Source organism: Erigeron canadensis, chromosome 1 (genome assembly GCF_010389155.1).
Source record: "Erigeron canadensis isolate Cc75 chromosome 1, C_canadensis_v1, whole genome shotgun sequence".
Classification (NCBI taxonomy): Eukaryota; Viridiplantae; Streptophyta; class Magnoliopsida; order Asterales; family Asteraceae; genus Erigeron; species Erigeron canadensis.
The window spans coordinates 50,890,017-50,912,725 of record NC_057761.1 but is presented as its reverse complement, the minus strand read 5'-3'; the positions used below and the strand labels follow the sequence as shown (position 1 = coordinate 50,912,725).

The 22,709-nt window shown below is 30.9% G+C and overlaps 2 protein-coding genes across 3 annotated transcripts; one reads left to right on the top strand and one right to left on the bottom strand.

Annotated features, from left to right (window-relative positions):
* Positions 1 to 5,542: 5,542 nt before the first annotated feature.
* Positions 5,543 to 11,556, top strand: LOC122583339 (protein NRT1/ PTR FAMILY 6.3-like). Its single transcript, XM_043755759.1, has 5 exons — positions 5,543 to 5,797; positions 5,954 to 6,131; positions 6,249 to 6,288; positions 6,475 to 7,049; positions 10,470 to 11,556. The coding sequence occupies exons 1-5, from the start codon at positions 5,683 to 5,685 to the stop codon at positions 11,347 to 11,349; spliced, it is 1,788 nt and encodes a 595-aa protein (XP_043611694.1). The 5' UTR covers positions 5,543 to 5,682; the 3' UTR covers positions 11,350 to 11,556.
* Positions 11,557 to 12,697: 1,141 nt separating this feature from the next.
* Positions 12,698 to 19,077, bottom strand: LOC122599362 (oxysterol-binding protein-related protein 2B). 2 transcript variants are annotated; one of them, XM_043771871.1, is made up of 12 exons: positions 18,743 to 19,077; positions 18,156 to 18,638; positions 16,498 to 16,857; positions 16,325 to 16,421; positions 15,509 to 15,873; positions 15,238 to 15,393; positions 14,962 to 15,129; positions 14,728 to 14,868; positions 14,415 to 14,636; positions 13,870 to 13,983; positions 13,179 to 13,371; positions 12,698 to 13,088 (listed from the first exon to the last, which is right to left on the bottom strand). In XM_043771871.1, the coding sequence occupies exons 2-11, from the start codon at positions 18,606 to 18,608 to the stop codon at positions 13,189 to 13,191; spliced, it is 2,259 nt and encodes a 752-aa protein (XP_043627806.1). In that variant the 5' UTR covers positions 18,609 to 18,638; positions 18,743 to 19,077; the 3' UTR covers positions 12,698 to 13,088; positions 13,179 to 13,188. The 2 variants fall into 2 exon arrangements, with proteins under 2 accessions (XP_043627806.1, XP_043627814.1); XM_043771879.1 differs by lacking the exons at positions 12,698 to 13,088; positions 18,743 to 19,077 and having other exon boundaries at positions 13,236 to 13,366; positions 18,156 to 18,708.
* Between the last annotated feature and the right edge of the window lie 3,632 nt (positions 19,078 to 22,709).

Sequence of the window (22,709 nt, the reverse complement as noted above, 5' to 3'; positions counted from 1 at the left end):
CATCATATGTTTTTGATGGAAATGTTTCAAAGTATAAATTCGTGTCCGTAAGTAACGAAATATTTAACATCGACTTAAAAACCAAAATTTGATGTGGTGGGAAAAAGTTATGTTTTCCCTTTTTTTTTTAAAAGTCTTAAAGTTAAAATCATGTTCTATACTTGTTTGAAGAAACTGAGGGCGACAAAAAAATAACTAAAAATCGATTATGGGTAAAGTCTGGTTAAAATTGGTCGGCAAGCTTAGAGAAGTTTTTTTAAATTATTGTTATTATTACTTTATATAAAAGGAGAAATTAATCAAAGGAAAAATAAAATGAAGGATAAAAATACAGTATATTATAGAAAATATAGCCCAACATATTAAAGAAGATCATCATTTACATATAAAGGGACGGTGTATATATGTTTGTGGTGGAAATGTAATGCCAACAAATTGAATGACTCGGATGGGTTCTGTTTATGGACCAATATTTCTACGAGTGTACCTCTCATACTCACGTGTCAGTTGAGTTTGTATTTCGTAGAAGTGGAACACTTCTTTAATTAGATTTCTACTTTCCATTGTTTAATGAATTATTTCACAATATATATATATATATATATATATATATATAATTGTTTTTCAATCATGACTTGTGCTCTATCAGAGGAAAAATGAGAGAGAAATACATATTCAAATAGTAATGTTTTTAATCAACGTTTATGCTCAATCAAAGCGAGACGAGGAAAAAGGAGTATGAAAAGAAAACATATAGTCAAATAGTAATGTTTTCAATTAAAGTTTATGCTCAATCAAAGCGAGACGAGGAAAAAAGAGAAAGATAAGAAAATATATATTCAAATAGTAGTGGTTTCGATCGACATTTTTTTTTATACTTTCCCCTCTTCAAATAATGTTTTCGGTGGATTCTTTTAATGTATATATATCTATTGATTTATTTATATATTTTTGAACAATATTCAATATTGGTCAAACCAATATTTAGAAAGAGGGAAAGATACTATGATTTTAAATAAATTCAGTAAATTAACATGAAAGGTTTCTATTTTACTTAATACTAGATTTTATATCTGTGTCAAATACACGGGTTTTATAACATCATTAATATAAAAATTAAGATATTTAAATATAAAAAACTGAATGCTAAATCATATAAAGACTGGATGGTGTAGCAGAATTTCTTTTATACAAACTCTTCCAAAGAAGCAATATTTTAACCTTCATTACACAATTGACCGAGTTCTCATTGATGTCTTGCAAAAAATAATTTTATTATCGTTAGCCATGGTTCTTACGAAAAATAAAAGTAGTAGTTGGTTTGTAGGTTTTCAATGATTTTACATGTAGAGTTTGGTTTATATAAGAAAAAATCTGTATTATAAATTTAATTTGATTACAATTCCTGATAACAATAATGATTAGCATAATGATAGTCCGCTTACAATTACTAATAACAACGACATTACAATTAATTTGATTATAATTAGATAAGACATTCGGAGTTTGTACCCTTTTGTGTTTATGTAAACAATATTTTGTTATTATATAGACATTATGTAATAAAGTATTAAGTATTTTTAAATTGGATAAAAATGTAAATTAGTGTTGGAAAACCAAAAAGACTAATTTTAGTAATTTCGAAAAGGGTTAAATTGTTAATTGATGATGAAAAACCAAAAATTGTAAGTTAATAAATTTTAAATTGGGTTAAAGTGTAAATTGGTGTTAGAAAATTAAAAAGTGTAAATTAATAATTTTTAAATTAGGTTAAAGTTTAAATTGGTGATGGAAAAACCAAAAAGTGTAGATTAACTTAGACATGTGTTGATTTAATTATTTTTGTGAAATTGAGGGCTATGATTGGTTAATTGAGGTTAGATCAGTTGTTTTTAGTATATATTAAGAATAAAAATATCTTAATATAATTACATTAAATTTTATTTATTATTAATTAATTAGTTTTATATTTATATGATAAAACATATTATTGGATATATATTAGTTATTATTATATTGGATAAACATTAGCTATTAGGATATATATTAACTATTATTATTTATTTATTATATTAATATTATTGGGTAAAAAGTGTAAATTTGTAATGGAAAACAAAAAAATGTAAATTAAAGTCAAATTGAAAATAAAAGTCAAAATTAAGAAATCGATAAGTTATTAGAGCAATAATTTTTAAATTGGGTTAAAGTGTAAATTGGTGATGAAAAACCAAAAAGTGTAGATTAATTTAGACATGTGTTGATTTAATTAGTTTTGTGAAATTAAGGGCTATGATTGGTTAATTGAGGTTAGATCAGTTGTTTTTCGTATGTATTAAAAATAAGAATCTTAATATAATTACATTAAATTTTATATATTATTAATTAATTATTTTATATTTACATGATAAAACATATTATTTGATATATATTAGTTATTATTGTATTGGATAAACATTAACTATTATGATATATATATTAACTATTACTATTTATTTATTATATTAAAATTATTGGGTAAAAAGTGTAAATTTGTTATGAAAAATAAAAAAAAATGTAAATTAAAGTCAAAATTGAAAATAAAAGTCACATTAAGAAATCGAGAGTTATGATTGGTCGATAAATTATTAGAGCAACTATGTTTTAGTATAATAAAAGATTTTAGGAAGGAAAAGAAAAAACTAAAAATCAAAATTCGTGTAATTAATTAATTAATTTTTTCATAATAATTTAATTTAACTAATATTTCTTTTTTCTTTCGATATCATGATAACTAAAGTAAAATGTTATTTGTTCTCAAAATGGTAGATATTGAAATATAAATATGAGATTTGAATCATAACTAAATTTTTAACATAACCAATGTGATTTAAATATTATTCTTATGATTTTTGAACAAATAGTAATCTTAACATCAAATTCTATATAACGGCCCGCATAATATGCGGGTTGATTAGTTAGTTATGTTTATTTTCTCTTTCTTGAATAACTTTTGTCTTACTATTGATCCACATGGGTTTATAAACATTGCTAATAAACTTTTGTTTGTAACTATATCAACTAGCTTTTGAAACCAGATGTGACAGGAAACCCGGTTCAAACATATACAAGAGAGTTAAATCGGTTTAGGGGGCTTTTTTTTTTCCCTTTCTTTATAAATGTTATTGTTTATCTATCGAAAATAGTCAATATAAAATTGAAATCTACTTATAAAAAACCAAATGATTAAAATATAAAGATACAAGTTTTAAAGTTCACAAACAACTAAAAATAACATTAAATTATACATGTTCACAAGCAACCCGACCGATTGGACTGCACAACATGAAAAAACCAAAAAATAAAAAACAAAATTGGTCGATTCAACACCATCATGTTTTTTCCTAGAACAACAGACCACAAAAAAAACCTCATCGAACTCTGAAAGTATCGTCATAAAGATTATATTGCCTTTTATGCTTTTCACGCTTTCTTATATATATATATAAGGGGATAATCAAATAAGAACAACCTTAAAATAAGAATACGGTGAGAACACTTAAAACTACATTTTGATGCATTAAAAGTACACAAAACTAATATAGTGCATAACTAATTATCATTAGTTAAACGTTTAACAACACATTGATTTGTCAAAATCGAGAAAATCATGTTTTTTGTTTTATGCATTCATCTTAGATGCATATTCATCAATATGATGCATCCAACAAAAAAACGTGATTTTTTTTATTTTTACGGATTAATGTGTTGTTAAACACTTACATAATGATAATTAGTTATACACTATGTTATAGACTTTTAATGTATCAAAATGATGTTTTTAAATGTTCTCCTAATTTGGTTTTGTCATAATTTGGTTGACTCACAACTTGTTTCAGGGTCGAAATATGTGAACAGTGAAGACAAAAAAAAAAAAAAGTTTAATGGCATACACAAATACACGACTCTTAGAAGTTAGAACATTACAAACCTGATTAGCAATACAACTACGTAGCCACAATACCACATTCATTTGTTTATCCTAAAATCCTATGACCGAACACATCATCAGTTATTTAAAAATTGGATATTATGTAATAACAGGTATGGATATGATAAGAAAACATGAATTCAATCATTACAAATATTCAATCAGACATTTTAAACACGAAAATTAAACAATTAATATCAAATCCCGAAAAAAATAAAGAAAGAAAACTTACAAACCGATAGTAATGGATTAAACGAAAAACCGAAGGGATTTATCAAATGAATAGAAAAATCGCACGCTAGAAGGATTGAAGGAAGGTAAAAGTAGCGATCGAGTAGATTTTGTGACTTGCGGATTCTTGATGTGTTGGGGGTTAATTGAACCGAAAATTAAACTAATCGGGTTGTTGGGTTATATCTGGGTACGGCGTAGGGTAATTGATTAAAGAATAATGGGTTTAGGCTTTGGAGTTGGGTTGGGCTTTTTATGGGTGGAAAATACTTGAGATTTTTGTTTATTTCGTATTCAGATAATTCTAATAAACAAGCTAATTAAGTATGCAATTATTTATTAAAAAAACATAAAGTTAATAAAAATAATACTAATTTTTTAAATTCTTTTTATGAAATATTTATCTTGTATGTTATTATTAACTATTATTTAAATTTTTAAAGTAATTTAGTTATCTCAATGTGCACAAATACATGGAGATGACAAGCTAACTTTTAAATTTATTTAAAACGAGCATGGTATCCGGGCAATACGGGGGCGATGAAAGCCGGTGCGATGGAGGCGGCGGATAGTGATGGTGGCGACATCAAATAGTATACGTAATTGATTTAAAGGTATTTTATTTAAATGGGAATTAATAGAAATATTTTATAATATAAATGACTAATGGTACCTGTAATTTAATATTAAGAGTTGGTAATGATTTAATTTATTAATAGTAAATTGGTCAATTTGCATGTCCCATGTTTATAGAACATAGGGGTTATAAGTTTTATATAATAGTATAGAAATATAGATATAGATATTGTTTATCATGATATGTATAGATATTTCTTAATTATTAACATTCAATTTTGATCATAAATAACTGAATTTCTTAAATAATAACATACCACCAAGACTTGAACCCTGAGAAAGCTTCAAAGTTAAAATCTTATCAATAAGACATCAACTTTGTTGGCCAGTTGTATATATTTCACAAGGGTTCATTTGTGTGTTTATATATGCTCATAGTGTTAGTTCATAGATACAAATGAACAAACATGAACATAGTTCCACGTTTCACAATTTGTCTGTTAATCATTCGTTTAGTAATATAAACGAACATGAATAAATTCCCATTTTTGTTCACTCGGTTAGCTTAACCACCCTTATTAAGGATAATATGAAAAACATACACCATTCCAACTATTGTTTTTAATAGTAGATAATTATAATTATATAATTTGGGGAAATAAGTATTTTGGACAAATAATTAGGGAGGATTAATGATAGGGAGACATGTTTAATCACATTTCGCCACGGCTATAAAAGGGACTTTGGTATTGCCTAAAATATATGGAATCTTAAGCATCTCATACCCATCCAATATCTTTGATCTTTCCTCCATCCCTTAAAACTCCTAGGCTGCTTATTATACTATCCTTGATACAAAAACAACAATATATATATATATCACAATATACTAGTATAATAATATATATATGGCTCTACCTGAACTACATGTGGCAAAAACTCTACCTGATGCCTGGGACTACAAGGGTCGTCCAGCTCACCGTGCCACCACCGGTGGCTGGATTAGTGCCGCCATGATTCTAGGTAACCATAATAAGTTGCATTCCATAAGTATATATAGTTGATACCATTTGGAAGCAAGGTTAGCTAGAGTTGTCCTGTTCTTTTTTGTTTTTATAATTATTATGTTTTAGATGATCTTGTTTATATAATATGGTGTACGTGCGTGTATATATATAGGTGTGGAAGCATGTGAAAGATTAGCGACTTTGGGGATCGCGGTGAACTTGGTGACGTATCTAACCGGAACTATGCATTTTGGGAATGCAAGTTCCGCAAATAATGTCACCAATTTCTTGGGTACCTCTTTCATGTTGTGTCTTGTTGGTGGTTTTGTTGCTGACACTTATCTTGGCCGGTAATCACTTAGTCACATTTTTTAGAATTAAACTTAGTTTTTATACCAATGTTTTATAATTAAGCACAATACTTATTTGTGTTTTTTTTCTTATATATATGATGTTTATATATTTAGGTATCTAACCATTGCCATATTCGCTGCAGTTCAAGCAACAGTAAGTAATATATTTCGTCCAATTTTTTTATTTTTTTTAATATATGTCAAAATCAAAAAGGGTCAAAAAATTTCCTTACATAGAATCTTAATTTATTGTTCTTACTAATGATAAAAAGTTACTCATTAAATTATGTCCACTAGGATTTTTCAATTTTGAACTATAATAATTTGTAATAATGAACAGGGTGTGACAATATTAGCCATTTCAACTGCCATTCCCAGCCTTAAACCACCAAAGTGCGCACCCAATAGCGATAATTGTGTCGCGGCTAACGGGATTCAACTGACCTTTCTCTACCTCGCACTCTACTTGACCGCCTTAGGGACCGGTGGACTTAAATCTAGCGTGTCAGGGTTCGGGTCAGACCAATTTGATGAGTCCGACAAGGAGGAAAAGAGTAAAATGGTGGCTTTCTTTAACTGGTTCTTTTTTTTCATAAGTATCGGTTCACTTGGGGCGGTTACGGTTCTGGTATATATCCAGGATAATATGGGTCGTCGTTGGGGTTATGGGATAGTGGCTTGTGCCATCGTTATTGGTTTGGTGATCTTCTTGTCGGGTACCAAAAAGTATCGGTTCAAGAAGCTGGTGGGTAGTCCATTAACCCAAATCGCTTCGGTTTTTGTTGGGGCATGGAAGAAGAGACATATGGATCTTCCATCGGATCCTTCATTGTTGTTCAATGTAGATGATGTTGAACACGAAGCAGTTGATAGCAAAAAAAGTAAGCAGAAGTTGCCTCATAGCAAACAATTCCGGTGAGCTATCCTTTTTTATATACTCGTAGTATATATATATAGTAATATATGTTTAACTGAATTAACTGTATGCTTTTTATCATTTTTGTTTGGTCTGTATATACATAGATATAGCTAGTCATATAGATGCATACTCTAGTTAATATATAACAAACCTTAAAAGTGATCATGTAGCTAGGTTAGAAGATGAAATATTTTGCCTTTAAAAAATGACTTGTCGCTCATGAGTCACAAGAATATCTATATGACCAATTGGAAGAAACTTTTTAAATATATTATAGAGAGAAACATATATCCAAGGATGATGATGACTATTTTGTTCCATATAACTACTTACAAAATTTGGGATATAGTATGTGCTTTCCTGGATGATTTCATGATATTTTGACTTCTAGTTGTATATACTCTACACATTATTCTCATGTATGCTTACAACTTGTCTTTTCTTGTTCCTTTTTTTTTTAACTACCATTATTTGTTTTAATTTTACTTCTAGATTTATGAATCTGATTTTTATAGTTTTCTAACTTCGGAAACTTACCGATCATGAAACTTAATCCGTAAAATTCACACTAAAAAGACATGAAACAAAAACTATACAATGTTATGATTAATGAATATATCATCAACTAATTAGGGGGTATATATAAATAGTTAATCAACAACCACTTCTGAAATCTGAGATTTGATATACAACTATTAAACAATCTGCAAGAACTATTATAAAAAGTTGCCGAATGTCACTAGTTGAAAATATTTACTCTAGTCATATTATGCGAACACAATGAATATATTGTTCAAGATACTTTATTTCAATTGTGACGAGTTAACGAAAAATCTCAAGTAAAAAAATAAAAGTTTAAATCCAAACTTTGTTTCAAAAAACCAAATTTATTTAAAGCTATTAAAATTATTTCAAGACTCCAAATAAAAATTTAAGTTTTAATGATTGCAAATATACGAGGTGCATAAATGACCACCATGTGAAGATCTTAAATTCTTAATCAGGATTTTGATGGGAAACTTATCTTATTGTTGGTCCCATATATGATCAATCAATATTGAAATAATTGATCAAAATATACTTTGAATATCTGATATCCAATAAGAGAAGTGATCCTGTGTTCTTGATCTGCCAGCCAACTTGTGGGTGCATTTTGTCCATAACTTAAGCCACTAGTTTAATAACAATACGCCATTATTATTTTATACCCAATAATTCTCGTTTGCATGTAGAAATTACAAACTACATCTTGTTTTTACGTGGACTTTAATAGGATATTTTCTTTAAGTGTAAATAATATAGTGAATTATTTCACAAAGTGTGAAAAGTTACATATAAAATAATTATATATTTTTGTTGTAGTGTTAGTTAAATGATTTGCATATATAGTAATTAGTCATATATGTATCAAGTAGCGGAAGTTTCCAAACCGAAAACGACCTTATTATCAAATGATCAATGGACAAGGTACAAAAGCAAATTTGTTTGAAAACTTTCAAACTAATAATTCAATTAGATATTCGTGGACGTCCCCTTGGCTCGTAGCTATTCTAACTAAGATGATTAAGATAAGAAGATGAGAATATTTGAAGATGAAAAAGTTCAGAGAAAAAATTAGTACTACTCCATATTACTTATAAGGGCCGTCATTAACATGTAAAAATCAATTATACTTTTACTATAAAGTTCAGAAATAGATTTTTGATGTTAAAGTTGCAAGTTTTATAAACCATGTGGTCTGTCATTAAAAAAAACCCATTACTTATATATAAATACGGTGTTTGCTAACTAGTGCACTAATTAATTAGTTATATTGTATTCCTTTTGTCTCAATTTAAATGTTTCAGTTTGATTTTTGTATTGTTTTATTCTTAACTTTGGCCATAAATATTTTTGTTTGTATTATACAATATTTGATATAAAATATATAAATAAATTGAGTCTTAAATGTATTTTTTATTGATATAATTATAAGTAAGTGATATAATTATGGCATTTAAATTTGAACGGAGAGAATATCTTATACAGTTAAGTTTAAAGTATTAACCTACGTGTTTATAATTCATATAAATTGGAGACTTTAAATATATATTTTTTTATTTTTTAATCAAGTTTTAATTAATGAACCCAAATGAATATAGTAAGGAAACTTATCAGAAAGGAAGGGTACGTTTCCTATATTTCGAACTTAAGAATAAAAAATTTATTATTTAGAATATCACGATATATGAACCGGATAACGTGATTAGTTAATACACGTATCTATGGCAATTACAATATGGAGTATAATAACAATAATGATAATAATAATAATTTAAACTTTATAAGTTAATCACAATTATGCAAAACCCAAAAAGATTCTCTCAATTTTTTGACCTTTTCAAAAAATTTGGAACCACTTTAAAGTTGTCGTTATCTTTTAACGTTAGTACGCAAAGAAAACTAAAACGATAGTATCAATACCAATATAAAACCTCTAACTTCAATGTACTTCGTACAAGCACTATCTGCTATATATCTTACCTAACATATATTGACCACATACATCAATTGTAACAACTGCAATGGCTCTTGTACATGCAACCGTCCTTGGTTCACACTCGAAAATAAGTAGAGCACGATAAAGTCAATGCGGTTTTTTTTTTTTTTTATTAAGTAAGAAAACAAACACTTTTTGAATTAAATATTTTTAAGTAAGTCATGACATAATCTATTAAGTCACCAACAAGTACTGCCTTACATTATTACGTAACCCTTATCAGATTGACCTATTTGTTAAGTACTTTATCTGTCTCGAATTTTTTAACAAGTAGTCTCAAAGATTTAATTTTAAATGATTTAACCAATTAAACAATGGATGTGCCTTCTCTTGGGCTTTATTAGAATCAAAATATTTACATATGACAAATCAAGGGCATGCATGTGTCTTGGTTGTGCTATAGAAAACAAATTGTGTATGCACATACTCCCCCATCAAGTTCACGAGGTCCAGCTGATTGCTCATAAACATTCTGTCATTCATATTACAGTATATATCAATCAATCAATCAATCAATCAATCAATCAATCTTGATATACTCTTTCCGCAACGTGAAGACCAAGTTTTCTGTCGGCTGATGCCAAAGATTTGTGTATATATATATATATATATAGTCACACCCTTTTGTCTCCTATTAGTGAAACACACGCGGATTACTTCTTTAGTTAGACTCGAAAACGAAATACTCCGTATAAAGAGAAGAAATTACATAACGCATTAAGGACAAATTATTTGTTGACATATAAATGAATGGAAAATTATACTTTATGGTAATGGTATTAATATGGTTCTTCCTAATTATACTTTCTATGTCAAAAGTCCACCTTTCTGAATTTTATGGTAATGGTATTAATATGGTTCTTCCTAATTATGGCAGTTTCCTAGACAAGGCAGCAATTAAAGATAGTAGTGAAAGATCGTTTGAATCAATGGTAATGGTTGATAAATGGCGTCTTTCAACTTTAACCGATGTAGAGGAAGTGAAGCTAGTAATCAGAATGCTACCAATTTGGGCCACGTCGATATTGTTTTGGACAGTTTATGCCCAAATGACTACATTCTCAGTATCACAAGCTACTACAATGAATAGACACATTGGCAAGTCTTTCCAAATCCCAGCGGCTTCCCTTACCGTTTTCTTTGTTGGAAGCATTCTGTTGACCGTTCCAATCTACGACAGGATCATAGCCCCAATCGCTAAACGGTTCCTCAAACACCCACAAGGGGTAAGCCCTCTCCAACGTGTAGGAGTAGGATTAGTCCTATCCATATTCGCCATGGTTGCTGCTGCCCTGACCGAGATCAAGAGACTAAACGTTGCTCGTTCACATGGTTTAGTAGATAATTCCTCTGCTGTGGTCCCCTTATCGGTCTTTTGGTTAATCCCACAGTTTTTGTTAGTGGGGTCCGGTGAAGCGTTCACTTACATGGGACAACTTGATTTCTTCTTAAGGGAGTGCCCGAAAGGAATGAAAACGATGAGCACTGGATTGTTTCTGAGCACGTTGTCATTGGGTTTCTTTTTTAGCTCCCTTTTAGTGACAATAGTGCACAAGATTACAGGGGACAAGAAGCCATGGTTAGCCGATAACTTGAACCAAGGGAAGCTTTACAACTTCTATTGGTTACTTGCCATTTTAAGTGTTTTGAACTTGGGTCTATTTCTAGTGGCGGCAAGATGGTACGTCTACAAGGAGCATAGGCTTGCTGCGGAAGGGATTGAGTTGGAAGAAGATGACTTTGTAGGCCATGCATAATTAAACTTGGAGTTCTTTTTGTTTAGTAGATTTCCCCTTTGATCATGCAAAAGTCTGATGCTTTTTTCTTCCCTTTTGTTGCTATATATATGCCATGTTTCCTTCTAACTTTTTTGTGGAAAAAGATAATAATCATAAACAAAAATGGAAATGTAAAAAAGTAGGCCATTTTTTGTTGTTTAAATGAAAAGGAGTTTTGATGAATAATTTGTGGTTTTCTGGCTTACATTTTTCTTACAGTTGAACTTTTTAGTTTACCCCATGACCTAGAGGGTGATAAACTAATTGCTCATACACTTATTTTGGACATCTTGTACAGGAAGACAACAAAAGTTGATATACTTGTACAAGTGTACACATGAATCAGAAAACTTTCAGGTACTTAATTGACATGACCAGACCTGAATAACAATCTTCTTGATTGATTTTATTATAGCTTCAGCTAATATGTAAAACTAATAATTGAGTAAAATCTGTTCTAAGAAAATGTATAGTTTCAACTGAATTTTGGTATCGAATTATCGATTGATACGCCACATGTATGGACAGCGACAAACCAATATGAATATGCAATATGCTTTGAGTTACAAGTAATTTCCCAACATTTTTATCAGATTGGAGATTAAAAAAGCATGTTGGGCTTGGTTTTGTCTTTACCAGTAGTTTTAACTAATACGAGTAATAAATCTATATCCTGTAACAGTTTGTTGTTCACGGGGCGTTACAGGAGTTATCTTATGAGTTTTGGTCTAACATAGTAGCATCAAACCACTCAGGACTTGGCTTTTAGCCATACTGAGTGTTTTCCTCCGTTTTCTTGTAAATGCAACTGGTAGAAATGATTTCCAAATTGTCCATGCTTGTACGAAGTTGATTCACACTGGACGCGCAATAACTACTATGGTGATCAGTATCGATGTGTAACTTGCTATTTCTCTTTTGGGTTAAACATAAATGCACTTCTACCCAAAACAACACCACATGAACGCATTTCAGCTTTTAATTTTCATGTTAAACTCATTTTGGGAACAAGTCTTCTTGTTGAGTTACCTCTCTTGTAATATAGTTAACTTCCTTTGCGGTGTAAGTTTCGACCCTCTCTTTCTAAATCAAAATGAATATGCCACCAAAAATCAAAAACATCTGATACTGGAAATTGTTAGAACGTCAGTTTAGAAAAAGCAGCAGAAGACCACTCTTCTCAAACCAAAATCAAGAACGCGATTTGAAAACTAGAAACAGGGAACAGCCACTGTCTCCAAAACAAATTAATCCCTCCCTGAAATCCAAAAAAAAACGCATCGAGGTAAATCACGATAAAAGAAAACATGTATAGAACAAATACCTATTAAAAAATGGCCACGCTTGAAGCTGGCATTGCATTCACAAAGCTGGATCATACAACTATTTCTTATGACAATTTTCGTAGATACATTCTTCTCTAACAAGTTCTTAAACCTACTATCTGAACAATTCCTTTAGACAATTCGGGCATTTCACTCTTTTTTTTTTTTTCCATTATTTCTATCATTCAAAACAATACAAGAACAGACTCTTCTAAATTAATTTGCTAATATGTCAGCTACACTATATATGAAATTACAAAGGCTACGCCGTGAAGAACATGGTTTACCATTTGGAGTTCATATCTCCATATGCAAACCATATGTTTGAAAATCTTCATATCTTCACAATAAGAATCTCAAAGAACTAGTATAAGTTTTCTTGAACAATTCCCTCTGCAAAATCAAAATGGCATCTTTTGGGTACTCTATTCGTTTAAAACGTTGAATTCTCTTGAAAACCTGGTGATAAAGAAAATTTGTTACCTTAACGAACTCAGGTTCCGACTATGGATTTATTAACAAGGTCTTCACTAAATTCGCCAAATATATTGGGGCAATCCTCCCATTTCCGTTCTTCTCTTCTTTCCCAGTATCCACCTACATATTTATAGGTGCCATGTTCACCTTCTTTTTCAAACCATCGTGGTTTCCATCCATTTTCTTGTAGTTTTCTTGACTACAAAGATATGAGAGGGTATTGTTAAGCATCGGCTTTCATCAAATTTCTTTAATACTAACATCTATCATATCTATCATACTTTAATAATAGGTAACCAACTTTCATCAAATTTCTATAATGCTGATATAGTTTGTTGTACTCATAAGAATTTACAAACTTTCCAAACTCTTCTATTTAAGGTAAGAACAAAGAAACATTAAGTTTTCACCATTTAGTGTTTACCAGCTTCCAATTGATTACGGGTTGGAAACCAACTATCAATTTGGTTCTGTTTTGGTCGGTAGATGTAGCCGAACATGGTCAATTGCATATTTGCATCAAATTTATTATCTACGTCTGTCAAATTTACTGGTTACCCAATACATAAAATGTGAAAGTTTGTAACTTCATGTGTGATGAAAATACTATGTTACCCAGAGTAGGAAGTGGGTTACATTTATATGCAATTAGCCCGCAAAAAATAATCAAATAAGAATGAAACCTTGAGATGCATACCATTCTCTGTCTTGTCTCCAATCGTAGCTTCTCAGAATTTGCCATGTCATATTCACCATTTTCCAGATGCCTTTGATCTGGCCTAAGTCTTGAGTCAGTTGGTGGAAGCTTCTCCTTAATCCATCAAAAAGCCCCAAATCAGATGCAGCTATAAACTTGATTATATGTACATATACAGAGTTTTCAAATAGATTGAGATATTGAATAATCACCTTAAAAAAATTGTCATACTCTAGTTTGGTAGTTAAAATGGCAGAAAATAAAAGTCATAAATGTATCTCTATTAGTATTATGTTTTATTGTTCTCTTTAATTAGTTTTATTGAAGCCTGGCTATCCATCACTAGTTATTTGACCCTCAAAATAAACAGAAGCCAAATGTCTATATCCAAAAATTGAGAACTGATTACTGAGACTTCATGCCAAGCCATAATCATAAGTTTCAAAATGCTAATCCAAACACCATATATGTAAATGCAAGCACACACAGAAACAAAAAACTAACAAATAACATATCACAATTTGAGTCAGATGAGTCATCTCTACCTTCAAGCCTGATGTCAATTCATTCAATGTGATAGCAAAGGATGTCAAATTGTATCGAGTGAGATTAACAGGGGCCATAGTTCGTTTCCACAGTAAATTTTCATCACCGATATCCTTTGTCTTGCTGGTTCCTTCTCCAATTTTATAATACATGCTATCGTCCCATTTTCCAAATAAAGTGGCATGTTTCTTACCACTTGTATCTTCGACGAACCCATGTACCTTTTTCAAAATAAGAATCCATATATTACATTGATAATAGATTAGCCTTTTATGTTCTTGGCAATAAATTATATCACACTTGTGTATTTACCTGGTGAGGATTTCTTTCAAGAATAGATTGTTCTTTAAACCTGAGCTTGCAAGAGAATTCTCGGTTACCACGTATATGCATTAATCCATGATGATCACAATAAACTTTTCCTAAAATTAGATTATAAATGCTGGTGGTGACCTGACAATAGGACATTTATAAATATTTAGAAGCATGAAATTCAGCAGAAACTTGTGCCTTAAAAAGATAATTAATTTTTAGCATTTTTCATACCTTACTCCATTGGAAGATCTCACCGTCATCAAATTCCAATGTCAAAAGTCCAACCGGATCGAGCTGAATTGATCTTCCCCAAAATTTTGTCCTTATGTTGCTATCTCCCCAAAATTTCCATCCTCTTCCTTCACAATGGCAAGCTATCAAAGTTGGATGATGACTAACCTGTAATTATCGGTTCTAGTGTTTACAGCCTAATTACTTACAACCAATTATATGATGCTTAATAACATTGATGTAAAAAATATTTGGTAGATGTATAGGACCACCAACCTTCTCGGAGAAAAACCTTACTCCTCTTTCTGGATAATCAGCTTCATAAGTTTCCCCTAATAAAGGATTGAACGGTTTACAATGCCTACCTTCAGAAGAAGCATACCCAGAAACTGCAAATGCAGCAACATTTAAGAGTCTTTGAAGACTGTTTCCCTGGGTCGAAAAAGACAACATCATACAATCGATTATTTTCAGTACACGTTATAAAAGTCAAAGCATGCAAATAATATCTAATCCAATAGATCTATATATAGATATTAAGTTATACCTCTTTTCCAAGTTGATATGCACGGTCTAGAAGATAAGAGTACTCAAGGTCTTCAAAACATCTTTGAAGAGATGAAATGGGCTCGTTGAAATAAACAGGTAGACATACTCGGGTGAGATCCTTCCCAACATTGTCTTTAATCATAGACCATAAACTAACCCCCTTTTCTTTTTCAACTGGATCCGGAAGCTTCTTTCGTCTTTCAACTTGCAACTTGTTGGTATTGTTTTCATCCATAACATCAGACTGGTTTATTGAATCAAGGAAATGTTCTTTTGTGTCAAAAAAGTGTGTTTCCTCATCTTCTGAAGCTTCTTCATAATCTTGTTTCTCCGCATCTTCAGATGATTCAGTTGTACTCCATTCTGAGTATTGTTGTACTGATAATTAAGTGAAGATACCAAGTGGAAAACACATATACTTTGACCCATTTTCTTATGAATGGGTTAATTTGAATTGAGTTATATCTTAAAATTGTCAAATGGGTCAAACAAACAATATTAACGCAAAAGGGAAAGATGTCAAGTTCAAAGTTACCTAAAGCCGACTTCACACAATCTAGATTTCGCTTTTATTAGTATCAATATAGAGTATTACCAGCTAACACCCTTATTAATGAGAGAAAATTAATACGGACAAATATTTGTTTGCAGGTCAACCCAATCTGACTCAGCCCATTTTGACCCGTGATACATATAACCAGTTAAACCCCCGAACCCTGTATCGACCAGTTACCCATCCTGCCCGGCTCCCTTTTTCTACTACAACCACAATATGATAAAACTGAGGGTGAAAAAAATACGAGTAACAAATTACCACTATATTTTCCACGTCCAATATCTGAAAACTCGTGTTGTGTCAACTGATACCCGCCTTCAGGAACTCCAGAGGCTTCAGTTTCAATATTAGCAGCCTGATAGATTCAAAAAACACCCGCTTAGTATAAAATCAGAATTAGAGTTTAAATCCTGAAACTTGATGAGCTATACCTCTAGTTGCCTCAAGGTGTCAAGCAAACTCGAACGCTCTTCACAAAGAGCCCTAACTTGCCCTTGAATTTCAGAAAACTCTGAGAGCATAATCTGCTCACAGTCTTTGACTAGTACCTCACTTGTGCCTTCTTCGAGTAAACGTTGCTTCAATTTTTCAGTTGAAAGCGATATATCAGTAGGTGAAATGGGTAATTTATCATTCAATCTTCTTAGAGAAAACAGATTCCTAGCAGAGGCCAAAGCTTCAATCCAAGCAACTCTTTCTTCCTTCAAACTAGTCCGTAAGTGAAGTGTCTTTGTAGCAGTGAATATATAGAACCGTCTACTATCCGATCTACTCTCTCGAAATGACGAGATCTGCATCAACAGTTAATATTTTTCTTCATTATTTATTTGACCTATATGGCTATATCACAATGTGTTGGGTGCAAACTGTAACTTGAGTTTCAGGATAAAAGCCACAAAATTCAAATTAAGCAGAATGCGAGGTTCAAGATTTAAAGATCATCAATGTGGCCCTTCTATCCTAAAATGGAGGCAAACCCTTAAACATAATCAGACAGAATGATAAAACAAATGGGTGTATAAAACAATGCTCAACATAGAGATACGCAGATCAAACAATAACATAACAATTAAGGATGTCCAAACAGACCCTTTAAGTAGCCACCTCAACCTTCTTGTAAAAAGGTTTAGATTGACAGAAAAACCTTTAACCCCTTCCAAATCAACCTTCCAGTTAACTAAAAGTTCGGATGAAATTGAAACCTTTTACCCCTATGTCCTTTGGGCACCAACTGACCCTTCCAACCCAACCTTCTTGTTAGCCGCAAGTTTATTTAATGACAAGTAAACCATAGTAATTCAACCAAATTGCATATGACTAAAGACGAAGTAAATCAAACAAATCAGTCAATAAATAAGTGAAAAAAATAAGCGAATGTCAAAAAAAAAAGTTACAAAATTCAAAGATTTGCATAATAAATTGATATAAACATGTAGTCATGGTATAGACCAGGTCAAATGACAGAGACATCCAGAAAATAACTCACCAAAAGACAAAGATCCAATCTGAAAAAAAGAGGGGGTAAGAAATACAAGGACAGAGCAAAAAACCTGTCCAGATTTATGATCAAATAAGCACAAAATGGGGTGCTGGTGTAACACTATTAGATAAACAAGTAGGCCTGCTATAAACTCATTCCATTGGATATTGGCCCTCTTGATGTGACCCTAAGATCCAGTCCTTTTTAGTCCTTTTTCTATTATTTTTTTTGTTTCACATTCACCAAAAAAAATCTCATAAATCATTCTCTTTAGTCTTTACTCTTACCCCATAAAGCATAATCATTAGTCAAAAATCATGTGTAATGGTAGATTCAAATTTTTAATCATTCACATAAATTTTCCAAAAATGTCAAAAAAAAAAAAAAAAAAAAATCGTGCTTGCAAACTTCATGTAAATCAAGCTCATCTAGTGGTTTCAGATCATATATCGATATTGATTAACAACAGCAACAACAACACTCAATCCCGTCAACGACGAGAATCACAAACCATAAACCAGATATAAAATAAATTAAATTCATGCAAACAAATATTTACCTAAGACCAACAACAACATTTTTGAAACAAAATTGTTTTTATATTTATACCTTTAAATGAACAATTCCATGAGTTTTTTGATGCTTATTCCTTCTACTCCCACCACAACTATCAAACCTTTTAAGTCTACCGGAAGACACATTTCCGATGAACCTGAGTTCATCACCGGCAGCGGCAACATTTTCCGGCGGAAGAATCTTGGAATAAGAAAGAACCCCATGACGTAAAACAAACCACCTAGATCTCCATCCTTTACCATAATTAGTCCATTTGTATAACACACCAGCAAAACTATTGTTATTATTACTATTATTATTATTATTATTACTACTACAAGTAATATTGTCAGATCCAAAAGATGGCCATCCAACTGCATTGCCATCGGATCTCATGTCGGCAACGGAAAAAGACCTTGACAATGTTGTTGTCATCGGCTCCGGCGAGTCATTTCCGATCGCCGAACTTTCTAGTGATATACAACATAATGGATACATTTGTTTCATGGAATCACCAACTCTAATTCAAATCACCATCTATGTATGTGCAAATAAGAAACACCAAGTTAATATATATCATAAACCGAATATATTAATTTAAACTGTAAGCATATGGTTTATATATATATATATATACATACAAAGATGGTGATGTTGAGATTGCAGTTGAGATGTGGGGAAACTTAGAGGGGTAGAGAGAGAGAGAGAGTAAAGGAAGGAAGGTGATGTTTTATATAGTATTATATTATATTATGTAGAGATTAATATATTATATATTTGTATTGTATATAAGTATATATATGTTTGTGTATGTATGGATACAGAGAGGATGAATGGCAAAAATGTAAATTAAATTAAAGGAGACCACCATGGAAGAAGAGTTTGGTAAAGAGAAGAGACTCCATTTTTCTGTCAAACTCTCTCTCTCTCTCTCTCTCTCTCTAGATGATGAGAGAGGAACAGAGGTCATGCAGATACATACAGAGCTTAATTATACATATGTGTATGTATGTATATATCTTATATTTAACAAATGTTATTTTTGTTATTGAATTTTAACAATTTCCTTTTCTATTTGAAAGTAACATTTAATAATTTTGAATGTCAATATCAAAATACTTTTTGGGTTTTTATGTGGGTTTTTATTATATGATGGATATATAATATTGATATGGGAATGTTTGGCAAAAATTTGGGAAAGGGAAATTATGAAAGTCTACATTCATATATATATGTTTTTTAGAGGAAGTCTAGGAGTTAGTTGAAAAATAAACTTTTATGTCTAAATTATGTGAATCATTTTAAAAAAAAAAAAAAAAACAGCATATATACTATGATACAAAAGAAACATAATTTATTAATTGATTGTATCTTACAAGTACTTTATCAGAATAAGATCGACGTTTTGTGTTTAATGTGTGGTTTGAGTCGTTCAATTTGGCATTTTGGGGCGAGGCGATATGGCACCAGGTTGTGGTGTTCGTGACAGTGGTGGACTTTGTCACGAAATGTAAATAATAGTAAGGTATGTGACCGTTCGTTCGGTGTGAGGATGATGCACAACATAGATAAGATTGAGTTTCTTGTTAGTGGCGATGGGGAAATGATGTGCAATCCGGGGTTGCCATGGGTGAGTTGTTTTATACTTGATTGCTCTTAAATTATTTGTTTGTATATTTGTTTGTCATTTTCTATGTCATTAGTGACATTTATAAATTATTTGACAAAATACATTTATACGAATGAAGAGAGTCAATTATAAGAACATATTGCTAGGTGTGGGTTTGGTCGACTTCATTTTTTCAGGGAGTCAATTATGAAATCATACCTAGATTGTTGTTGTAAGCTCCAGATAATCTGATAAAAAATAAATAAAGAAAATGGGTATTAAAACACTTGTGAGTTTCAAATTGATCGGCCCTACTCTCAACAACTAACCAATACTGAAATTAATAGTCTTTAACTGTGTTAGAAATTTCTAAACGAAGTCGTTTATTAGATGGGGCGGGATCTATATAAAGTTGAGCTACGAAGATTTTTGCACAATAAATTATCCATAAATGAAAGTTGCAATACGTACGATTGAATTAGCACATTGAGAATTATTATTGGTCTACTCGATCTTGTAAAATAAAACTATATTTTAGACCCGTGTCCAACACGATATTATCAATATTAAATTTTCACACATTTAATTAATAAAAGATTAGAATTTTGAAAATATAAGGTTCTAAGTTTTATACTATATTATTATGAAAAATAATTAAGAATTAAAGTATAAACATACTTGTGATCATGTACTTGACATTCATGTACATGTATTTGATCATGATGCAGACCCATAATTAGATAACAATTAGGGTTTTCATAATTTTTGATAACACTTAGGACTTTTAATTTGAGTGACAATTGTAACTTTAAAAAATTAAATATAAATACTTTTTGTAACTTTTTAAAATTTTTTGAAAAATCTCCTCAAATGGTGGCTAAAAAAATATTAATTAAGTATTGAAGACTAAAATGTGTAAATTATTAATTGAAAACAAAAAAGTGTAAATTAATGAGACTTGTTCTACAAATTAATGTAAATATTGATATAATAATATATTTGAATAATGATTATTAAAATTTTTAATTTATAGTTAATCTAAATGATGACATAAGCGATATTCAATTTGATAAAATTGAACGATTTGACTGGTTAATAAATAATTAGTTCAACTGTCTTATTTTATATATTATGATAAGATTAAGAAGATGGCATATATGATATAATGAGGCAGAGCTATGTGGTCGTCATGAAAACCCCACGACGTACTCCATATTTGTTACTCGTATTAATATTATGTGTTTATTTAGTAAAAGGTAATTAAAAACTTCACACTCGTGTAAATAAAAAATAAAAAATTTAAGAGTCCTAACCCGAGTATATCATATGCAAAACCCGACTTCTATATAAACTTTTTTTAAACCCCACAAGAGCGGTCTGAGCAATGCCAGCTGAATGATATACTCGGGTTAGGCAACAGCCTTAGGCCACCAAGTGGCTAAAGCCCCCAAATTTTAATTGACAAGGTAAATATGTTATTGGACTTCAATTTTATGTTACTTTTTACAATGAAATTTGAAGTAGTGGCCAGCTCTAAAATTTTTAATAGATAGGGTTTTTTTAAGCAAGTGAAAAATCTAGAGCTTATAGTCTTCTATGAAAGTATAAGTTGAACCCTTGACTCTCCTGAGCGTTAGTTATTGGGGGATTATCGATTAAACTTGTATATAGATCTTTAGATCTCAGTAAGCATCATGTACCAAAGAACTTTGTGAGGAGAATAGACTTGAATCAAAACTTTTAAGTCAAATAAAGGCCCAAAAAACATGTCCCATTTGGAGCCACCAAATACGTTAAGCCGACACTGAGTCTAAGGCTTGGGGTCAATGAAAGGAGATCTGGATTCGATCATTGAGACAACCAAGTATTATCATTAGTTCATTGTCGTGCCTACAATGGATGGGTTAGCGGGTATTTCCTGTAACTGGAGTTACATGGGAGCTTAAGACTTCATACCGCTTTGTTGGCCCAACTGGTGGTGGTCTTTTATCGTTAGGTCATCCAAAGACCTTGACATTTTTCCAACATAAAAAAATTATATAATATATATTACCAATAGTATTCTTTTGATATCCGGGTCACTTTAGATAAAAGTTGTAAATTTTGATATATTATCCTTGAGAACAGGAAATTGTGCGCAAAGTAAAATTAAAAATAAATTTGGTTGTTAGCTCGCAATTCAAATTGATCTCGAATGCATCAGGATTTCCTCAAGTTCCTTTGTATATATATATATATATATATATAGGGATTCCTTAAATTAAGAACCAAAAAAATTGCAAGAACCTTGAGAACCATTTTTCATTTAATTTATACACAAGGGTAGATCTGTACTTAACATTTAGTATCTTATAAATAATTCTCTTATATTTAAATTAAAATATCCCATTAATTTCTCTTTTAGTTAGATATTAATTCATGGACAGTTAATTACAAAGAGATAGAACATGTCATCATTCACTATTTACTCGATAACCATTTTATCGCATGTTTACAATCATGCTTTAGTTTTATTTCTCGCGGTGTTATGAAGACTCGAAGTAATTTCTTATTCAAATCAATTATATAAGTGATGATGATTGTGGATGAACAGACAATGAAATTGATCCTTTTGACTTTAAAGATGCTAGTGCATAAATGTTAAGTGTTTATGCGAATTTAGATCAAGGATGGATTTGCAGGGAAACGATCTCGTTATGATGCAATGGGGGAGGAGGCGAGAGGAGCAGATTCGTTCACACTTGAACACATGAATACAATATGATGACGAACTATTCAAGATGCGATTTCAGGTGATCACATGCGTTTCAATTCGGAATAAGAAAATGTTCATGTATGCAACTCGTATCCCAAATCTTGTTTTAAAAAAGGGGATGGATGTGTTGATCATAAGTGAACACGCGGATAAGATGATGATGATGAACTATTCAAGATGTGGGTTAAGATGATCAAATGTGTTTTGCTATAAGAAAATGTTCATGTAATATAATTCGTATCAC